This window comes from Danio rerio, chromosome 5, assembly GCF_049306965.1.
Source record: "Danio rerio strain Tuebingen ecotype United States chromosome 5, GRCz12tu, whole genome shotgun sequence".
Taxonomy (NCBI): domain Eukaryota; kingdom Metazoa; phylum Chordata; class Actinopteri; order Cypriniformes; family Danionidae; genus Danio; species Danio rerio.
This window is the reverse complement of record NC_133180.1, coordinates 25,392,514-25,414,023: the sequence shown is the minus strand read 5'-3', so window position 1 is coordinate 25,414,023 and position 21,510 is coordinate 25,392,514. Positions and strand designations below refer to the sequence as shown.

Genomic DNA, 21,510 nt, shown 5'->3' with positions numbered 1-21,510 from the left:
AAAGACCATTCACACATCCATTCCGAAATACGGGTAAATTCTGACATCAATAACCCGAAATGAGCTCTAAACGGCTGTGCTTGTATTTCTAAACATAATCGGGGTCGGGCTTTTGTTGATGGTTTCAATTTTATTTAAAACTTTAGCATTCATGTAGCTGCTTTTGTCCCCGAGACATCCAAAGACAGAAATGCGAACCACAGCTAAATGTTTACACATTTCACTACATATAAGTATTGTAAATGGCTTCGTAGTAAACAAATGGAGGAATACTTTCGCATATAGAGATGTAAATTTATTTCTGTGCTAGCGCTTATCTTTCACGTGCATGAGCTTGCAGATAAACTCACTGCGGTTTATCATAAGTATCTTATTGGTCATTTTTCCCACAGTTGGCATTAATAATGAGCATAGAAATGTTATCTGAATAACAACTAGTACCTAAATGGGTCTGGAAAAATATTCAAAGGCTTTTATTTTAATAAACAATGCGGATTTGTATGCATCTGAATGTTTTGATTGGCTGGATAAGACGTCTCATGTCTTTCCAGAAATGTTCCTTTTGCAACATTACCGAAATTACCAGTAAAGTTACAACTTCTCTTTCCTGACAATTGCCGGAACAAATTTACTGGTATTTTCAAAAAGAGCCCATTCACACATTATCCCTTTCTGAAAAACACATCCATAGGAACAAAAATACTATGGAAGTCAATAGCCCCTTTCACACATATAGACCTTTCTGGAGAATTACTGGCAATTTTCTGGAAAGAGATCATGTGTAAACAGCCCCTTTTTGAAAATACCTGTAAATTAGTTTCATCAATTTTCAGGAAAGGGAAGTTGTAACATTACCGGTAATTTGCCGGAATGCTGATCTGTGTGAAGGTTGTTGCTAGATCTGATACTGTTGTCGCTGGAAGTTAATGAGAATTATTTATATTATTTATTAAATTTCCCATTTATTGTGTTTTATTAACGTCTTCCCTGACGTCTTCCATAAACCCAACTGTCACAGTATTGTAAAGATATTAATTATTGTTATACAGTGTCATAAAAAATGCTGCTATATTGATGTGCATACCGCACTTCTGGCTGGCCGCGTGTCCAATCTAGACTCTACCTTGTGTGAACCAATGACGGGTGTGAATACAGTAGAAAAATTGCCAGAATGAGCGTGTTGGCGTTTAGATGGCACTCTTGTTAGACATCTACTCCAGCCAATCAGAACATTCAGACGCTGTCACATCTGCGCTGTTTATGAAAATAAAAGCATTTAAATATTTTTCCTGACACATTTAGCTGCTTGATGTTAGTCAGATAACGTTTCTATTTTCCTTCATAATGCCTACTGTGTGAAAAAATTTTGATAAAACACTTATGATTAGCCGCTGTTTGTTTACCTTGCTTGCGTGCGTTACCATGAGTTCCAACACACACACACGCATCATGTACATCTCAACATGCGAAAGTGTACCTCCATATGTTTTCATCGAAGTTACAATACCCATCCATCTACAGATTTTGTAATGTAGTCAAATGTGTAAATAATTAGCTGCGGTTCGCGCCTCTGCATTTGGATGTCTCTGGTACAAAATCAGCTACATGAATGCTAAAGCTTTAGATAAAAGTGAAACTATCAACAAAAGCCCTACCCCTATTATGTTTAGAAATACAAGCACAACCGTTTAGAGCTCATTTCTGGTTAATGATGTTAGAATTTACCCGTATTTTGGAATAGATGTGTAAATGGTCTTCTCCAGAAAAATCCCCCACGTGCTTGCCTATGTGAACAGCACTTTTTATTTATAGGTAAAGTCCTTCTGGATATTTACTGCTATCACAGTGTGGAAGGGGTTATGGCTGCTGCTTTCAAAATTTCTGAATATCTTGTTTTTTCTTTAACAAAAGAAAGAAACAGCTTTGGAACACTTTTTCGGGAATTTTTATTTTTGGGAGAACTAGTCCTTTAAATAAATCAAAAACGTTACTCAAATGTATTATCTGCATTTTCTATGTGGTTTATATTTCAATAATCAGAATTGTCCACTCTTCTTTCTAATTAAAGAGAAAACCTGAAAAGAAACTTTGCCATGAGTATCAGGACCTTGAATCACCTTCAGGCTCTTGCGTGTGCATGAATGAGTGCATTAGCAAGTAAACGGCCACTGGTGTCACTAATAAAAAGGCCTCTGAATTTAACATGTAGACCTCCAAATATCACCTTTTTTTATATTCAGGGAAAATTTAGAGGTTAATGTTATCTCCTGTGGGTCACGAGTTGAGTCTGTATCTTATCTAATGACATTTTCATGAGTGATGCTAATAGGCTACCTTGCCGAAGCTGAGGTTGAAAAGGTTTCAGGAAATGTCATTTATTATGGGTTGCAGGCATGCCTCATTCAGTCCTTCATTAAACCAGCCTCTGTAGTTACTCATAATTAGTTGTACTGAAGTGGCATTCTCTAGAGTCCAAGCAATACTCCTGTTGTCGTTTTTTTAATGTTCTCCTCTTCTATGATCTATGATGAACATTAAATTTGCCAGTGCGATATTTACTCCTGTTGAGCCATGTAAGAGTTGTTTACTAGCCTGAAGTAATCTGTAATGTTTAGTCATATTAAAGGAGCTGAAGGACTTGTGTATTCAACCATGTAATTCATGGATGTACATTCATGCACCAAGCCTGAAGCTCATTTTCAAATCTGATGACAAGCAATCTAAATTGGGAAGACAGGAGGCTTGGTTTATATTGCTCATGCTAATGAACTCTGCCTGGTCACCAGCATGGCAATTGAAAGCTGCGTTTAGATGTTATAGCATGTGTGATTGATGCTAAATTGGTGTTGCTGTGTGTGAATATTGACAACTGCAACTGATCCTGAATCTTTCACTGGATTTAGCAATGGCCTAAAGGTCTGACAGACGGAGAAAAATCACCTTTTAAAATGTGGACTGAATTAATCTTTCTTGTGTAAATCAAATTGGGCTAATGGGTGAAGGAATTCAGTCAGTAATCCAAATGTCATTAGATTAGATTACACTGCATGCTGTTCTGATACCCACCACTTCTATTATCCAAATGAGTGTCTCCTCGTCTGGATTAGGGACTGTGAGGATATTCCTGCAGATGGGCCTCATAGCAGAAGAGCAGAAAACGAACATCGCTTTTGACCCCAGGTAAAGGAAAATTTCATATTTGCGATTTAGAAGTGGTTTTCCGATGTTGACTCTGTTGTGTGAAATGATTAAAGGTTAATATGTTATGCAATTGATAGCTGACAACACGCACACACACACACACACACAAACTGGTTCTTTAGCAGTTATTTATAAGGTAGTTCTTTGGCTTGTAAACATCATCATCATTAGCATTTTCTTTTCAGCTTAGTGCCTATGTGGCGACCTATCTGTGGTCGCCACAGCGGGATAAACCACCAACTTATCCAGCATATGTTTTACACTGTGGATGCCCTTCCAGGTACAACCTCACTGGGAAACATCAATACACACACACATAGACTACGGACAATTTAGCCTACCCAATTCATCTATACCACATGTTTTTTTAGACTTGTGGGAGAAAACGGAGCATCCAGATGCAAACACAGGGAGAACATGCCAACTGACCTAGCTGGGGCTCGAAACAGTGACCTTCTTGCTGTGACGTGATTGTGCTACTGTAAGCTGAGAAAATATGATATATATTTCCTTCTATGCTAATGAAGGACTACTGAGACATTCCAAGCATGGGATGGGTCCTCCTGGTGAGGCAGAGTTCCTCACAGCTCTGATACACATCTCTGCCATTTGCTTACATTAACCATGTGCTCTTCACCATACACAATTAATCTGCTTGTGTTCTTCTTTCAGATAACTTTGTCATGTTTGGTGTCATTTGACAGTTTATGACTTCAGTGTTGTAGTCATGAAATCAACAGAGACATTGATTAATTGTATTTCAATCTACAATATATTTACTATTGTTGGGTCATGGCCTGAGGAGAGTATGTTAATGTACTTCTCCCCCACTTCATCTCTTCAACTTTGCTCTCACGTTCAGCTGGTTTTGGGGGTTGATTTTCACTCATGTTTGACAATGCTTTGCTCAGGGTATAATAAGGAAAGGTAACTGTTGATCGGGGAGAATGGCTTTTACTCTGCATCTCCCGCACACCAGTGCGTAGCCTCATATGCTAACAAAGGCAGTTTCACTGTCTTTGTTGCTCAGCAGTGCATATGTTACAGCTAATTTCTTTATACAGTATGTTAGTTTGTTTCATTCTAATGTCTGTATATTTAAACCTGTAACTTAATAAACAACTTTGCCCGCTTTAAGACGTAGAGATTCTTTCTCTTCATCAATGATGATAACAACTGACCTAACAACAGTCAGATTAATTACAATGGAGTCAGATAAATAATGGATTTAAACACGCCATCCTTCAACTGCTTCCTGTTTCCGATTATTGGTTCAGAATAGCAGCGTAAGCTTCAAGCCTTACACTACCCACTGCGCCACCGTGGAGCCCCTGCTTGTAAACATTTTAGAACCAATTTTTTGTTTTATTTTTTTGCACTTTTTTACAGACAGCATTCTTCATTTGTGTAGATATTCAGATATTTCATGGTTTTACCATGAAATATCTGAATATCTATATCTGATATCTGAACGTCAAATGAACATAAAAAGCATCAACTTGCTGGAGAGAACAGACTGTTGACTTCAGCAAATCTTAAGCCAGAGTTTATCATATACATTAATGTAATGTGTGTATTTATATAGCACATGTATAAAAACAGATATTACAGGAGTCAATGGTTAAAGCATTCTTTAAAATATCTTATTTTGTTTTCAACAGAAGAAAGAAAATCATATTTGAAATCAAAGAAGGGTGAGCATTATCAGTTGGAATTTACTAATTCTTAATGACTTTAATAGAGGACATGTCCACTCGATGTTTCTTATTGAAGAAATTCACAAACTAACTTTACAGTTGAATGGAAACTTAGCTTACATAAAATGTTTGACAAATCAGTTTTGTTCAGAAATTCAACGCGGTGTTAAGCTATGTTAATGGACTTCCTTAACTTGTTTAACAAACAAGCGAAGCTCGTGTTTGCTGTTTGAGCACGCTTCCATTTCCACTGTGTACTCTTCTAATTATGCTAGTAAATTCCTGGTATTATCGACGAGTGAGCTTTTAGACCTGTTTGTAGCCAGTAAGCACAAGTCATGAATGCGCGCGCGTCAAGCTGAACCACATGAGTGCGCGCGGAGAAGCAGCGCTTAGTACAACACAGCAGGGTCACTGTTTCTGCTTCACCTGCAGCTTCAGTGCAGATACCGTCCACCTTTACAGTCTCACGGAGCTTCACGATGGACCTTTACGCAAACTGCATTCGGCTGGCGGTGAGGTGCGCGGTTAAACGAGCCCTGGTGCGCCCGCGCAACACGCACTGCTGAGACGATGAGGGGAAGGCACGAGAGGTTACGAGGAGAAAGGGTCAATGGTAACCTCCAAATCGAAGAGCACAGTCAACCCCGACAGCAGCCAGACGGATACTGTTGGAAAACGACCGCTTTGCAGCCCCAGAGCTTTGCGTAGGATCACAGTGGAGCGGTGAAGGTTTCCCCGATGGAATGCAGAAAAGACAGCGCAACTGCCGCAGTGAATGAAGTTGGTTTGTTGATCCGTTCGGATGCTACTGACTGTGTGTTTCACCAAAAAAGATAACGAAATGTACCAGAAGACAACACATCTGTGAGCAAACTCTTATCTTTAAGTGTCTTGTAATCGACGGAGGCGGGAATTTTTAGCCACAAAAAAAAAGGCTCAGGTTTACAATTGGCATTGTTTTGGTTTGTTGAAGAGGTTTCCGCGTGTGTCGGTCGGCAGTGGCTGGCTTCGGTCCTGATCGGCGCGGGATGGTGGAGACGTTGAGCATCGCCGTCATCGGAGCGCCTGGAGTCGGGAAAACTTCTATCATCCGTCAGTTCATTTACAATGACTTCTCTGAGACTTACACTCCCACCCAAACGCGATACGTCTACAGACCCTCCGTCATTCTTAACGGTGTGATGTACGACCTGAAGATTTTGGATGTCCCGCCAATATCCTCCTTTCCTTCAAGCCCGAGTCAGGTACTGTACACTCTTCAAAAGCGCCAATGTGTGATGGTACAGTTTGTGTATGCATCAGACCATTAAACATAAGACAACACTGATGAAATAAATTACAGAACGTAAAATAGAAATATTAGTTTTCTTTGAAAGTAGACTGTGCTATTACTTTTGTACTAAATACCACCATATTGATAAAGCACACTTAAACACATAGTAAATAGCCTATATATTTCTGTCTAAAACATTATCTATTAAAATAGCTTTTCATGAAAAATCGTCATTTTGTCCCTGTTTTCCCCTAATTTGTTTATCAGACTACACAAGGGCATTAAACACACTGAAAAAAATATTTTGCATAATTGTTGCAAATAATTAATGTGTTGAATTTAAACATATTTGTTTTCGTAATGTTCAACTTAATTTGTTTAAATTCAGCCCAAATGCATTGTTTACAATCATTTAACTTTTTTTATTTTACCAAAAAATGTTGTAAATCCAAAAAAATTATCTTTGAATTATTTTTTGTTCAGTGCATAATGCAACACTTATTCAATAAATTTAATTAATTATTATATTTAATAATAATAATTTTCTTTGAAAGTACATGTATTTCTTTTTTGAATATGATTTTAAATATTAAGTTTCAGCTTGTTCCACCTCCCCCCAAAGATGTGTTTTATTAAGAATTTATTTATTTATTTATTTTACAGTTTTTACAAATTGTGATCTTGAAGCACAAAACCAGTCTTAAAATGCATGTGTATATTTAAAGTAATGGCCAGCAATACAGTCAAAAATGTTCTTCTAAAATCATCACAATATGTTCCATCAATACATTTTAAAAACATTTCACTATAAAAATATTTAAAACTCTTTATTATTAGTAATAAAATCCATAGCTAAGATCTTAATTCAGCTTTAAAGGCATTTTTTCTTAATGTTTAGGTATTTTATGAACCCTCAGATTTTCCAAATTTGTCTTATCCATATCAACTGGTTTTGTGGTCACATTTGTCTTTATTTAACTGTTAAAATATCTAATACATTTTTCTAAATTTATGTATATGTATATATATATATATATATATATATATATATATATATATATATATATATATATATATATTTGCTAAATGACTAAATGTAAATGTAAATATATATGTGTGTGTGTGTGTGTGTGTGTATATATTTGAAGTTCAACAGTTTTGTAGTGTACAATTATTTTATGTGGTTTATGTCTATACACGCGTAAGGAGTGCATTAGTCCCTCTTTTTTCCATAGGAAAATTCATGAACCAAATTAAACAGTTACAATATTATAACTTTGATTCCAAGCAATTAGTCACAATTGCTCCATTTTAAGATGACAACATTAACAGCTCAGTGTATGCACACAAAACCAGATATTAGAAATACTGCAATTATAAGATTCCAACTTGTGTTCGAAGTGAGAAGTGTGTCTGGATTTTAACTTACAGAACCAGACTATTGCTCTCTATTATCCAATTATATCCAATTATTTTAAAATTAAGACAATTCTATGTCTAAACATCAGTATACATGTGGAATATTGTTTTAAAGCACAATAAATTGCATAACGAAATGCATTGTTGACACCTATTCCCATAGTTCTGTTTTCCTTTCATTAAACACGTTCATTCATAATCCACCTGCTTGACCTATAGCACAGACCATCTCTGGTATGCCATTATTCACACCTTCACAGTCGCTTCAAAAAAAAAAAAAAAAGTGTTTTGTGTTGCAATCATCCCAGCTAGATTGAACTGAATCTTTAAACAGATCCATTTATAGATAGAGATTCCTCAGGAATGTCGGTGTAATGCTTCAGGAGAGGGGCTTTCCTCTAAAAAAAAAAAAATCTCATTTGGAGTAGTTGCTATGGAGACGAGGCTTGAACAGAGCATCTCTAAGCTTATTTTCTGTATCCTCCCCTCTGGCAAATATTTCTCTCTCCCCCTCTGTACTCCCCCACCTCACTCACACACATTATTAGTCTTCCTGTTATTTTGTCTAATCATCTAGCAGTTTAAAAAAGAAAAACTTCCAATTTTTTCTTTTAAGATGATCCTCAAATTGCCAATATTTCAGAATTTTCACCCAAAAAACTATTAAAATCCATTTTAAAAAGGGAAAGTGGCAAAATTAGATGCATATTTTGTTAGCAATTATACCATTTACAGGTTCTTGCATCACATGACTTGTTGAAACCAAATTGTGGTGTATTGCTCATGCTCAATCTCTGAGGTCTACTTTTGTCGCAGGCTAATTCTAACTACAAAGTATTTTTAAAAAGTGTAAATGAACATAAAAAGCTTGATTTGCAGTTTCATATTGTCACATCTCGTTCTTTCACGAAGGCACAGGAATGAGCAAAAACACATTAATTTACACACTGACCATGGAAACACATCAACGTTGACAGACAAAGACTGAACTCAAAACAGGGCTATAATTACACTGAACACAAACAGGGTGTGTTGCACAGGTGAAACTAATAAACATTAATAACGGCGGGAAACTAGAACAAAGGGATCACATGACATAAACAAACGCACATGGAACACTGGGCAATGGGAAAACACAGACAGCGCATGGACACAAGAATCCTGCCACATTTGCGTTGATCGGAGCTGGAAATAGATTTGATCTTCTAAGACGTTAATACATTTGTGCTTTCAACATTTATATCAGATTTACAATTACAGACGTTTTAATTTATCCAACGCGATTAATAAAATCACAATAATTCAAGCTGCCGCAATTAATCCGCTATATAAAATTGATAAATAGCAGCATAATGCAATGCTAGATCCTTACAAATCCCTACAAATCCAGAGAAATCTGCTTGCCTCCTAATTCTTATTCAAGACATGGGCAAGTATTGAAAGCCATGGTGGTCCCTTCAGAGTACACCAGCATGAACTAACGAGGAAATTTAATTATTTTCTGGATGTATTTTATGGACAATTCAAATTATTTTATATGTACGAAAAAGAACATACACTGGTAGAAAAGACATTCATTGAATTTTGTTAAGATAAGTGTTTGCAAACAATTTATATGGGCTGAATTTAAACAAACCAATTACCTTTGGTAATGTTCAATGTAACTTGTTTGTTCAAATTCAGCCCATATAAATTGTCTGCAACCACTTACCTTTAAAAAAATGTAGTAAATCCAAATTAATTAATTTTTTCAGTGCACTTTAAAAGGAAGGGTGCCCCAAAATCCCACCACTGAGCCCATCCATTATTGATGGATGAGCAAATCTTATTAAAATGCATGAATGGGATCATACAAAAGGTGACATGGTGGCAAGAAGGTCGCTGGTTTGAGTCCTGGCTAAGTCAGTTAGCATTTCTGTGTGGAGTTTGCATGCTCTCCCCATATTTGCGTGGGTTTCCTCTGGGTGCTCTGGTTTCCCCCACAGTCCAAAGACATGCAGTATAAGTAAATTGGGTAAACTAAATTGACCGTAATGTATGTGTGTGAACGTTAGACTGTATGGGTGCATCCCAGAACTGGCTTGTGTAGTGGTTTTCTTGGTTTTTCTCTTACTAAATCAAACTCAGTCTGGAGGTTATGAATATCAGAAGAATATACTTTATTGTCGACAACAAAGGAGAACTTTCAGGAGACCCCCAGTAGCATCTCTGTCTGAAAAATTCCCTCCTTAAATACTCTGTTTTTGCCTTTGTTGTACATATGTCACACAAGATCCCTCCTAGTTTAACCCTTGACTCCAAATTCCACCTCTGTCATCTGTTTTTCCCTTATTTCTACATATGTCATACAAATTCCACCTAGGTTAACCCCTGACCTCAATTTCCACCTAGATTAACCCCTGACCCAAACCTGGTAACTATATAACTTATCCAGTTCTTGTGATATGGTAATTCTTCTAATGGTATGCAAGTCTACAAGCAGATTATATACATACAATTTGAATATATATATTAACTTCACACTTTAAAAAGTATAAAATCCACTTCACTTGCAGCTGGAAGGGCATCTGCTGTGTAAGACATATGCTAAACAAGTTGTTGGTTCATTCCACTGTGGTGACCCCCGATGAATAACAGGATTAAGCTGAGGGAAAATGAATGAGTGAATAAATATGACCATACAAGTTTTTATGAATTAGCCACTAAATCAAAAAGTTAAGGCTTGCTGTGAGAGAGCTGCTATAACCTCCAGAATGCAGAAGAAATGAAATATAGGTTTAGTTTTTTACACTTGTATGATTTAAGACACAATTTCACACAGTTCTCTCATACTACCTTTAGGCCACATACACACTGCAGCTAATTCGGCTGTCACTTCACCTTTTACAGCTTAGTTCTGTTGTGTGCTTAGAGTGATTTATGAGAGCAACAACTGCATTTAACATCCGAATGAACTCACAAAAAATCCATAAAGTGGGAATAGAAACAAACTGAATGACCAGCAAACAAACTCAAGCTCACGGTGAGCCAAAATAAAAGTCTAATAATTCTCATTAAATGCACTTAATAAATACATTTGATTGCTTTATGAGCTGAGCAAAAAAAAAAAAAAACCCACAACAAAAAAGGACATGGCAGCAGAATGCACTCATTATTTACTAGTGATTGATGCCAGTGATTAATTAACAATCATTTAATCCTTTAAATTGATACAGTTTATCAATGGCAGATTAAGCCATTTATGTTTATAATGTACATAGTTTCACAAGTCATATGCATCTATTGCAATAATATATATGTATATTAAAATCCGTGTGAGGAACATGAAACACAAAGGAAGTTTGCTAATAAATCAATGGCACTATAGTCATTAATTTCCAAAACTAATCATTGGCTGATTTTATAATCCAGCTTTTCTTCAATATGAACAATATCCAAATCTATAAAGAAAGTACATCTACAGTAAATAAAAAAAATTTGCTCACATTTGCTCACACAGTTGTCAGTTGTCAGTGTGTTGATCTGTGACCCATTGTGTGTCAGTCATTACACTTAATTATTAAATAATTCTTCTAAATTTTTTGATGCTTTTTACCTATCATACTAGCCTTCAATTTACAGTAAAGCATTAAGCTTTGGTTGAGGATTCTTGCGTTTTTAGTGTCATTGCACATCCTGTCATACTGACGACAATGTGCTAATGAAGTAGACACATTTCATTATTTATTTTATACTTTAAAATCCAAAATTGTTTGCTGTGTTTCAACCTTTAATGTAAACTGTCGTCAGTGTTGTACTGATGTTAAATAGTTTACAGTGTGTTTGGATTCTAAAAAGTGTAAGATCAGGTAGTCAGCTTAAAGACCCGTGTGATGTGCTCTGTTTTCCTGGTACTGGTCAGAATCCTGGCCGCAGCGTTCTGGATGAGCTGCAAGTGTCTGACTGTCTTGTTGGGAAGGCCACTGAGGAGTCTTTTACAGTAATCCACACTGCTGGTAATAAAAGCATGAACACGTTGCTCTAAGTTTTCACTAGAAACAAAGCATCTAATTTTTGCAGTGTTTTTAAAATGATAGTATGCTGATTTACTAACTGCTTTGACATGACTGTTAAAGCTCAGATCTGACTCCAGAATTACACCAAGATTTTGACCGTTTTTGTTGTTTGACCCTTAGAGCCAAGGTACGCATTCACCGAGAACCTCGTCTCTGTTCCCAAATGCAGTGACTTCAGATTTCTCTTTGTTTAACTGAAGAAAGCTTTGGAACACCCAACTGTTAATTTAATCAATGCATTGTCAGAGGGTGTCAATTTGGCTGTAGTCCTATTCGAGTGTCATCAGCATAGCTGTGGTTGGAGAATTCCTTCTCATTATTTGGCTCAGGGGGAGCATTTAGAGCACAGGTGTCAAACTCAGTTCCAAAAGGGCCGCAGCTCTGCACAGTTTAGTTCCAACCCTAATTAAACACACCTGATCAAACTAATTGAGTCCTTCAGGCTTGTTTGAAACCCACAGGTAAGTGTGTTGGAGCAGGGTTGGAACTAAACTGTGCAGGGTCTCGGCCCTCCAGGAATTCAGTTTGACAGCCCTGATTTAGAGGATGAACAGGAGAGGTGCTAGAATTGAACCTTGTGGGACTCCACATGTCATGGGTGTCCACTTTGACCTATGGTCATCTATACTGACATAGTAACCTCTCCCTACAAGGTGAGATCTGAACCATTTGAGGACCGTCTCAGACAGCTTAACGCAGTTTTTAAGCCTATGTAGAAGTATGCTGTGGTCGACAGTGTCAAATGCAGCACTGAGATCAAGCAATTCCAGCTCTGTCAGTTAGCCTGAATACATATTTAATCCATTTAATCTGTGTAAATTTTTGCTGATTTCACTATTACGGTTTGTAATGGCTTGCTCTGTCATTATTGTACTGTTTTAAGATATGCTACGAGATAGGAGAGTAAACAAAAGAAAGACAGAGCAACAGTTTTTCATCAGAGTTAAATTTTATACTGCATGAGAAATCAGTGAAAGTCTTTAATTAGAAAGAAACCTGAGTTAATTTATTGCCTGACTGATTTTCTGAAAATCTCCTCAGTACATTATATACCAATTCTTTTATTTAAGACACTATAGTCATGTTTTTTTCTTCTTTTTTTCATGACAACTGACAACTTTATTTAAAAAAAATGCCAACAACGTTTAGGAGGTTTTAAATAAAGAGTAACGTACTGTAGCTTACCTTGTGATTATGCTTTGTCTTTTTTCTCTGATTAAACACCACATTTAACCTGTAGCTTTTTAATAAAATAGTAGTAAATCACAATTTAAATAGCAAATTTGATCAGAAAAGTTGCAACTGGATTTTTCTCCAAATCATGCAGCCTTAGTCAGTCCTGAAACTTTCCAGTGTGTGTGTGTGGCCTTTGCTTTGTCATCTGAAAGATTCTGTGCTGCTTGCAGAATGCAAGATGCTATTTGTTCTTGAGACATTCTGTCAGGGTTTATAACTGAAATGGATTTTCTTACCTCATTTTCCCTGGCAGTACTTGGGAGTAAATAACTGCATCGTGACCACTTCACACAGCTTGAAGACCCACTTCAAATGCAGACCCCCAAGGTCGCCCCGGCAACAAGTGATTCTGCTGATTGTTGTCAGGTTGTTTATTACCAACTATGAAGTAAAGTGTCGACACCAGCAAAACATTGAGAAAGAAATGCTATTATAGACTGATGGCTGTGTTGAATAGAGAAATAAAAAAAGGATTGATCTTTACGGTAGTTTCATGATATTCCCACTGGGAATCGGTGAGGTGTTAGTGGTTCTCATGTCACGTCAGCAAAATGGAATAATAAAAATCATGAATGTTCTGTGCGACGGTGCTGAGGGAGGGCATTGCTTTCAGTCCTGTGAGCACATTAAGATACCGCAATCTAATTGAGCCAAAGATTGCTGCAGCTAAATGCCATTTAGCTCCCTTCAGAGCGCGACAGGCTCGAGCACATAGAGGAGAAGGTGTGTGTGTGTGTGTGTGTGTGTGTGTGTGTGTGTGTGTGTGTGTGTGTGTGTGTGTGTGTGTGTGTGTGTGATATCTTTATTAAAATGCTTCTAGCTGCTTGTGTCAAATGCTGGTTTTATATGCTGACTGGTTGGACCCCCTTTGACTTCAGAACTGCTTTAAATCTTTGTGGCATTGATTCCACAAGGTGCATAAAACATTTCTACATATGGTCTATATTGATTTGATAATATCATGCTGTTTGTGCAGATCTGTCAGCTGTGCATTCATGATGAAATTCTCCCCTTTTACAACATCTAATGGATTAGATCCTGTGACCATGAAGGCCGTTTATACGATGATCAAATTCAAAACTCCTGTTTAAGATGATTTGAGCTTTGTCGTTGTGCATTATCCTGTTGAAAGTACACCGAAAAAATGATTTATTGGATTTGCTACATTTGTTAAGGTAAGTGGTTGCAAACGATTCTTATGGGCTGAATTTAAAGAAACAAATTAAATTTAGAAATGTTCAACTTAATTTGTCTGTTTAAACTCAATTGAAGCAACTCTCTCCTCAAAGGTTGTTAGTTCAGCATCCCCTGTTCCTCTGCCTGTTCGGTCCACACTTTGACAGTGCGCTGATGTTCTCCTCTTAACCTGCACCTTTACATCGGACCATTTCTTTTGTAATTCACTCACAGTGCGATGTTCAGACCCCACTGCGTTAACCGCGTCAGCTAAACTTTCCCACTCTATTTTTTTTCGTTTGCTATTAATTCCGGAGGACAAACTTGCAAATAACACAGTTTTTCCTCCGGTCTACCTCTGATAGGAGCACCTCCAATTCACATTCTGTGAAGTTTCTCTTCTTGTTTGCTTTTGTCATTGGTTTTTCGTTTGGTTTTGCCAAAGTACAGTCATTACCATATTTATTGGGGGGCAGAGGCAGGAGGGGATTTGCGCTTGAGCATGTGCGATCAGTTCTAATAGTAATTCGGATGTAAAAAGAGGATACGCGTGGAATTCCGCGTACACAGTGTTTTATACAACTGAATTTTTACTGCGTACGCACATTTATAGCTTTGTCCGTACGTAATGTTTTAGTATTAATTCAACAAGTCTTTGTACATTAGGCCCCAGGTCTTGTAAACTCACGTAGAACGATCCCAGACCCTTTTAGGGGTAACAGTGGAATTTGTTACAATGTTACAATGTAATCCTTACTACTCTTTTTTATATCGCATAATAAGCCTTTTGGATTAATGATGTTCCTGAGTATGATTCATGATTATTTACTATTATTGTGATAATTGATATCAGCTGTGTGTACTAGCAATAAACAGTTGTATTGCTTGATTAGGCTGTTATCGATGCCTCCTCTTGTCGATTAGCACCACACTTGTCTCACTAGCATAAACATAAACCATACCTCAACCTTTTTGGTATGCTGAAACATTTTACATACTAACATTCGAGGTATACTAAAACAAGCGGAGCCAACATAAGATGGGCACACACTGTGGTCATAAAGGGACGGAGATGGTAAGCAACAATTGTCAGTTAGGCTGTGGCATTTAAATGAAGCTCAGTTGGTTCTAAGGGGCCCAAAAGTGTGCCAAGGAAATCTCCCCCACACCATTGCCCCTCTAGCAGCCTGAACTTGCTTTGATACAGATGGACCCATGCTGTCATGTTTTCAAGGCACATTCTCACTCCATCATTCAAATTTGGCAGCAGATTCAAGACTCATCAGACTAGGCAACTTTTTTTTTACATTCTTCTGTGAGAATAGTAGCCTTAGTTTGCTGTTCTAATTTGATGTCTTGTGCATTCAGAGATACTTTTCTATTGTATCAAGTCAACATTTTACATCAACACCTTTGACCTTTGGCATCAACGAGACATTTTTGCCCACAGATCTGCTAGGTTGTGGATGGTTCTTGGACCACTTTGTAAAAATGTGAAAATACAAATTCAAGTCAGCAGTTTGTGAAATATCCCAAACAAGCAAGTCACTTAAATCAGCTTTCCTCCTTTTGCCCAATGTAAATCACAACATCAGCTTCAGTGATAAACAAACGGTGACATTAAACCTAGATAGATGTCTTTATATTTGCTGTATCTCTGTGCTGCAGTGCAAAATGAAACCGAATCATGCAGATCCACTGCTATTCATCGTATAGACAACTGTGAATAATAATCTTTGACTGCTTGGCAACTTTGGTGTGTGAGTGTCGCAGCTTGTTCGCATGATGCCATGGCAGATGGAGCAGATCAAAAGGCAGCATGATTCAGGATTTCCTTTTCCTGCCAGCCTCTCTTTCTCGCTCTTGTTCTCCCTCAATTATGTCAACAGAGAGCTCAGTGACACGTTCCCCCGTGTCTACAGTTCCCTGGTCATGTAATGGTCCTCAGAATGTGAGAGAATTCACTCTGCCCAGAGCCTGCTTCCTTCTGCTCAGGAAAATGTGCTCGTGCCCCGTGGAGATTTCTGTTGTTCGTTTGGCTGCTGAGGTTGAGGAATATTAACTTTGGGTTTCGTTTTTTTCCTGCTCTGAGCGCTGACGTGACTGATTCTCTGTTGAGGTCTCTTTTCTTTCAGCTCTGGGTCGTCACTCGGTGGCTTTGCCAATGTCACACTGCCAACTCTCATTTTGGAAATACTCTTCATTGATTCTGACAGTCTGACTCTTCCTCTCATTCTCGTCCTCTTCTTCTATGACCCTTGCTTTTCTCTCAACTGCTCTGTCTCTTTCAATCTCCTGCCTTAGAGTCATTTGTTATGTGAAGGATTGTTTGTTTCTTGTTTAGAAATGATCAGGTTGATTTATCACTCGTCTGTGTTTAAAGCCAGATAAGCCACTGCAGTGTTTTAGAAAAGTTTGAAATACTGAAATGACTAAATTGAAGAGGATTAGGCTAATTTAATTAATACTTCATTCTTTAACTGCCTGCTACCAAAGGGTTGACCGTATTTTGAGTGCTACTGTTTTAAATAATTGTGTACACACACAGCATTGTTGGTTTACAAAAAAAAAAAAAATCATACAAACATAAACCTGTTGCACTACTACTCTTGATTTTGATTTTATTGTAAGAAAACAACAACAACAACAAAACCTGTTAAATGAGAATCTAAAATATTTTATGGCATACTTAAATAAATAAAAATGATTTAGTATTAAATAATATTTTAATTTGAATATATTTTAAATAATTTGGTCTTACACTTCATATTTTCAGATTTTAATAGTATATATATATATATATATATATATATATATATATATATATATACTAAGAAAATCTGAAAATATGAAGTGTAAGACCAAATTATTTTAAATAGATTCTAAATAAAACAATATAAAAAAATCCAATATAAATTAACATTGTCCTTAGATGCTGGCTAGACATTGAATTTTAGTCACCTGATGTCACGACCAAAATCTAAAATAATATTAATGTCTTGTGATGTTGTGTGCCTGCTGGGAAGAAATGCAACCCAATTGTTTTTTTTCTTGGTGGGGCAGTTAAAGGGTTAAGGTATTACACCTGTACACTACTATTGTAGCCGTTATTTAAATATCTGAATTGATCTGGCACTCCCTATTTTTGTGTCTTTGTTATTGTTAATTGTGTATTGTACATAACCTGAAAATGAATAATTAGATGTTTGTTAAATACATTTAACAGTTAAATATTAGTTTATTCATTAATTGTCCTTTCCCTTATTTATCACGGGTATTTATCCAATTATCATGTAACTCATAATTAAAAAATAATAATAATTAAAATGCTAATAACTAATTATGAAGTCAGGAAAATTCACCGGATTTTCATACCTGAACTTACAAACATGCACCACAGCAACATGATTTGAAAATCATGGTGATTAACAACAAAATATGTGGGAGAGTGTTACTATAATATGACTATATTGTACCGCAGTAGGTAGGAACTCAGTGTAAATGTTAAATTAAAAGCAGCTGAAATGTAATCTGTAACTGAAATGGTTTAATCGTAGCATTTTTGTTATGGTTACACTTGAACTGATTACAAATAGATGGCATGAATAAAATAAAATATAATTGCACCTGGGATAAAAGTAGAAAACTGCCTGAGAGAGAGAAGAGCAGAGCCTCTAGACAGAAACCGATGGGGAAAAGGCCCGAAAAAGAGCGAGAGCAACAGTTAATCAGTTAATCTTCTTCCATCTTTTCCTTGACCATGTGGCTAAAAGCCAAATCTGAGACATTCAGCTGACCAATCGGCATCATGGAGCTCCCCCCACCACAGGCGTGACAACTAGCAGACCTTTACCAGATCTTTATCAGTATATCTGTGCCTTTACGAATTTCAAATAGTCCTTTTGGTCAGAAAGACATGGTTTAGAATAAAAATAAACGTCCTTGATCATTTCTTTTAAAATTGTAACATTAAAGCTGTAATCTGTAGACAGATTAGACAGACTTCTCTTGTGTAGACATTCCTTTCTATGGTCCCTTTTCACAAGACTGTTATGACGCATTTAGTAATAATATTTAGATTTTAGCGTTTAGTTTTTAATATTTTGATTAAAAAAAAAACTACTGTACATTTAGATGTATTTATACATGTATTATTTCTTCTTGGGATAAAATTACAAAAAACGAATTAATGCTTGTGTGATGCATTTTTAATGCAATGTATATGGACAGGACAGTAAATTAGACTCTTCTGGCTGCCGTTATCACTCTGACACTATTTTTCCTTTTTTTAAAGTCCTAATAACAGCGTTTTGGAGTTTTTCTTTTATTACTTCAGCTAATAGAAACGTATTTGTTACACTCTCCTATTCACTGTGCTCAACTTTACCCAGTCATTTGATGAGTATTTTGACTGCTTTTGGTCAGAAAGACATGATTTAGTATAAAAACAAATGTCTTCGATCATTTCTTTTAAAAATTGTAACAATAAAGCTGTAATCTGCAGACAAATTAGACAGACTTCACTTGTGTAGACATTCATGTCTATAAACTCTTTTCACAAGATTTTTATGATGTGTTTGACAGTCATCAGCATCTTAAATCCTTAAAAGTTTTAAATATTTAGTTTTTTTAAATAATGCACATTTAGATGTATTTATCTATGTATTATATCATATTTGCATAAAATTACAAAAAAACAAATCCCCGTTTGTGCAAGGTGTTTGTAATGCAGAGTGAATGGGCAAGAGAGTAAATTTGACATTGTTCTCTTTTCTGGTTGCCGTTATCAGTCAACTAAAAATAAGTTAACTACTCTTTTCCTTTTTCTGAAAGTTTTAATAACAACATCGTGGAGTTTTTTTTTTTTTTTTTTTGCATTATTTAAAAAAAATCTAAATATTTAAAACTTTCAAGCATTTAAGATGCTGATGACTGTTAGACGCATCATAAAACATTTGTGAAAAGTGTTTATAGACATGAATGTCTACACAAGTGAAGTCTGTCTAATTCGTCTACAGATTACAGCTTTATTGTAACAAATTTAAAATTCTATTTCAGCAAATATGATTGCAAAAAAGCTAGTTGCACTCTCCTATTTACTGCACATGGCTTACCCGTTATGACTGAAAAGGGTCCATTTGATGACTATAGTGTGTTTTTTGGGCTAATGATAGACACCATTTAGATTTTCACTGACATTTAGGATCTTAACCAAGATGCTTGTTTAGTAGTCTGCATTAGGAAAGGGAGTTTTTTCATGATCTCATGCATCGGATCTTTTCAGCTAGTAGTGTTTTCTCCAGTAATATTAACAGTGGTTAGTTAGCATACTAGAAGATTTTCTACACTCATTTGAAAATATCAAAACTTCTCTCCAGCACTTTGTTTGTTCTTTCTTTGTTTTTTGTCTTTCCAAAACACTTTACATAGAAACACACCTTGTTTAGTAGTGTTTATGCCAAAGTTCCTTAAGCATTATTTCTATCTTTGCTGTCTAATGGTTTCAGTGAACAGCTTGTTTAGAGATTATGTATTTGCTTTTGTGGAAAAAAATGACCTAATAAGAGTTCCTGGATAATTTAATTTAGATGAATGTAGATGAAACTACTCACACATAGTTTTCACAGCTTTTTAGATCCTCTTTCAAAATCTGTAACATAAAACATGACAAAATATCACAATAATACAATCTTAAGACTCTTACAGTCTCCTTTAAAACAAATGCAGTTCCGTTTCAAGGATGGATATTCTTATTATCTTCATGCCCGAAAGGTGTAATCTCTATTTTAGGATGCGTAGTAGTCATACGTCACAGTGTCAGGAAGACATAAAAAAGAAAACCGTACAACATATCCGTCTGTACACACCTCAGCATAGAATTAAGAAATGTAATTCAGTAATTACACCATCAATTATCAGGGACTGAGCCGTGGGATAAAGATGTTGCGTAATGAACAAACAGTTTAGTTCCCTGGCATGTAATGATTTAAATGAGACATGCCGTTATTTGTCTTAGTGCTTTTCTGGATTATTTCCACATTCCCATTTGGCACTGTATAAACAGACCGTCACGTAGATGAATGAATGCTGTGCTAAATTATGACTTTGGTTTGTGTTTAGTCATGAATAAACAGGGGGCATTGAGAGAAAGATTCTTCAGTGTTAGGTGGAAAATGAATGGATCATGTATTGCATTTTATTGAGTTAGATATTTCGTCTTTGACTCAGATTGTATTGATTATTTCAAGTGGCCTTAATGTAGTGCAGTTAAAGTGGTGCACTATATGTAGTGCACTTATAGTGGAATTCTTCATTGCCAGCAGATACAGTTGAAATCTGAATTATATTTTGTTCCTTTTCAAAATATTTTCCAAATGATGTTTAACAGAGCAATAAAATTTTAACAGTATGTCTGATAATATTTTCTCTTCTGGAGAAAGTCTTATTTGTTTTATTTTGGCTAGAATAAAAGCAGTTTTTAATTTTTTAAACACCATTTTAAGGTAGAAAATATTAGCCCCTTTAAGCTATATTTTTTCCATAATCTACAGAACAAACATCATTATACAATAACTTGCCTAATTACTCTAACCTTCCTAGTTAACCTAATTAACCTAGTTAAGCCTTTAATGCCATTTCAAGCTGTATAGAAGCATCTTGATAAATATCTAGTCAAATATTATTTACTGTCATCATGGCAAAGATAAAATAAATCAGTTATTAGAAATGAGTTATTAAAACTATTATGTTTACAAATGTGCTGAAAATAATCTTCTCTACGCTAAACTGAAATAGGGGGAAAAAAAATAAACAGGGGGGCTAATAATTCTGACTTCAACTGTAGCTCTCTGGAACTCTCACATGGTCGCCTATTAAAGCTAAGTAGGTCTGCGCCTGGTCAGTACCTGGATGGGACAAGATGTCCTTGCTGCAGTCTGTGATCACGATGACGTACTGGACCAGGTCCAATAAGTAGTGGACCTTGTACCATTCACTAAGATAACGCACATACTACTTTGACCGTTGGGTTTAGGGTAGGGGGAGATGTAGGCTTACGCAGTGGAGCTGCAGCGAGAACTGTCTTGAATGAGAGACCACATGGGAAAGCTACAGTAGGTTGCTGCTGGAAATTGTGTTAGTGAGGCCAGAGAAGGTGGTCTACCTGCTGTCGGAACAGATAGGGGTAACGGATCCGGCATGTTACCCGAGTATGGAGAGGTGTCGCGCACAAAAGTGAGGTGGGGGTTGTCGCGGACGAAAGTGAAGAGGGTTGTGGAGTCGCAGAAGAAAATGAAAGTGAACAGCGGACAGGGGAGGAGGGCGGTTGAGGAGGGGGATCGGTAAAATCAGGTGCCGGATCAGTGAGCAGTATAGTGTACTGAAAAGAGCTGTATAAATCAAAGGAATTATTACTGCTTATTATTATTATTATTATTGATTTATTACATAT

General features: G+C 36.4%; 1 protein-coding gene and 1 long non-coding RNA gene across 4 annotated transcripts in view; both read left to right on the top strand.

The window, feature by feature from the left end:
* The first annotated feature begins 837 nt into the window (after positions 1-837).
* Positions 838-4,338, top strand: LOC141385811 (uncharacterized). Its single transcript, XR_012406853.1, has 3 exons — positions 838-3,180; positions 3,387-3,481; positions 3,573-4,338. It is a non-coding gene; the product is annotated as an uncharacterized lncRNA (long non-coding RNA).
* Positions 4,339-5,231: 893 nt separating this feature from the next.
* rasl10a (RAS-like, family 10, member A) overlaps positions 5,232-21,510 on the top strand; it is a 30,375-nt gene continuing 14,096 nt past the window's right edge. For 2 of the 3 annotated variants that reach the window (XR_012405629.1, XM_073949572.1), the window contains exons 1-2: positions 5,232-5,765; positions 5,875-6,145. Coding sequence is in view for 2 of the 3 variants with exons in the window: in XM_073949572.1 (XP_073805673.1) it covers positions 5,704-5,765; positions 5,875-6,145 (333 nt within the window). In the remaining variant the exon portion in view is untranslated. Of the gene's footprint in view, positions 5,766-5,874; positions 6,146-21,510 lie in introns of those variants that run through there. The other variant, NM_001128366.1, reaches the window with a different exon arrangement.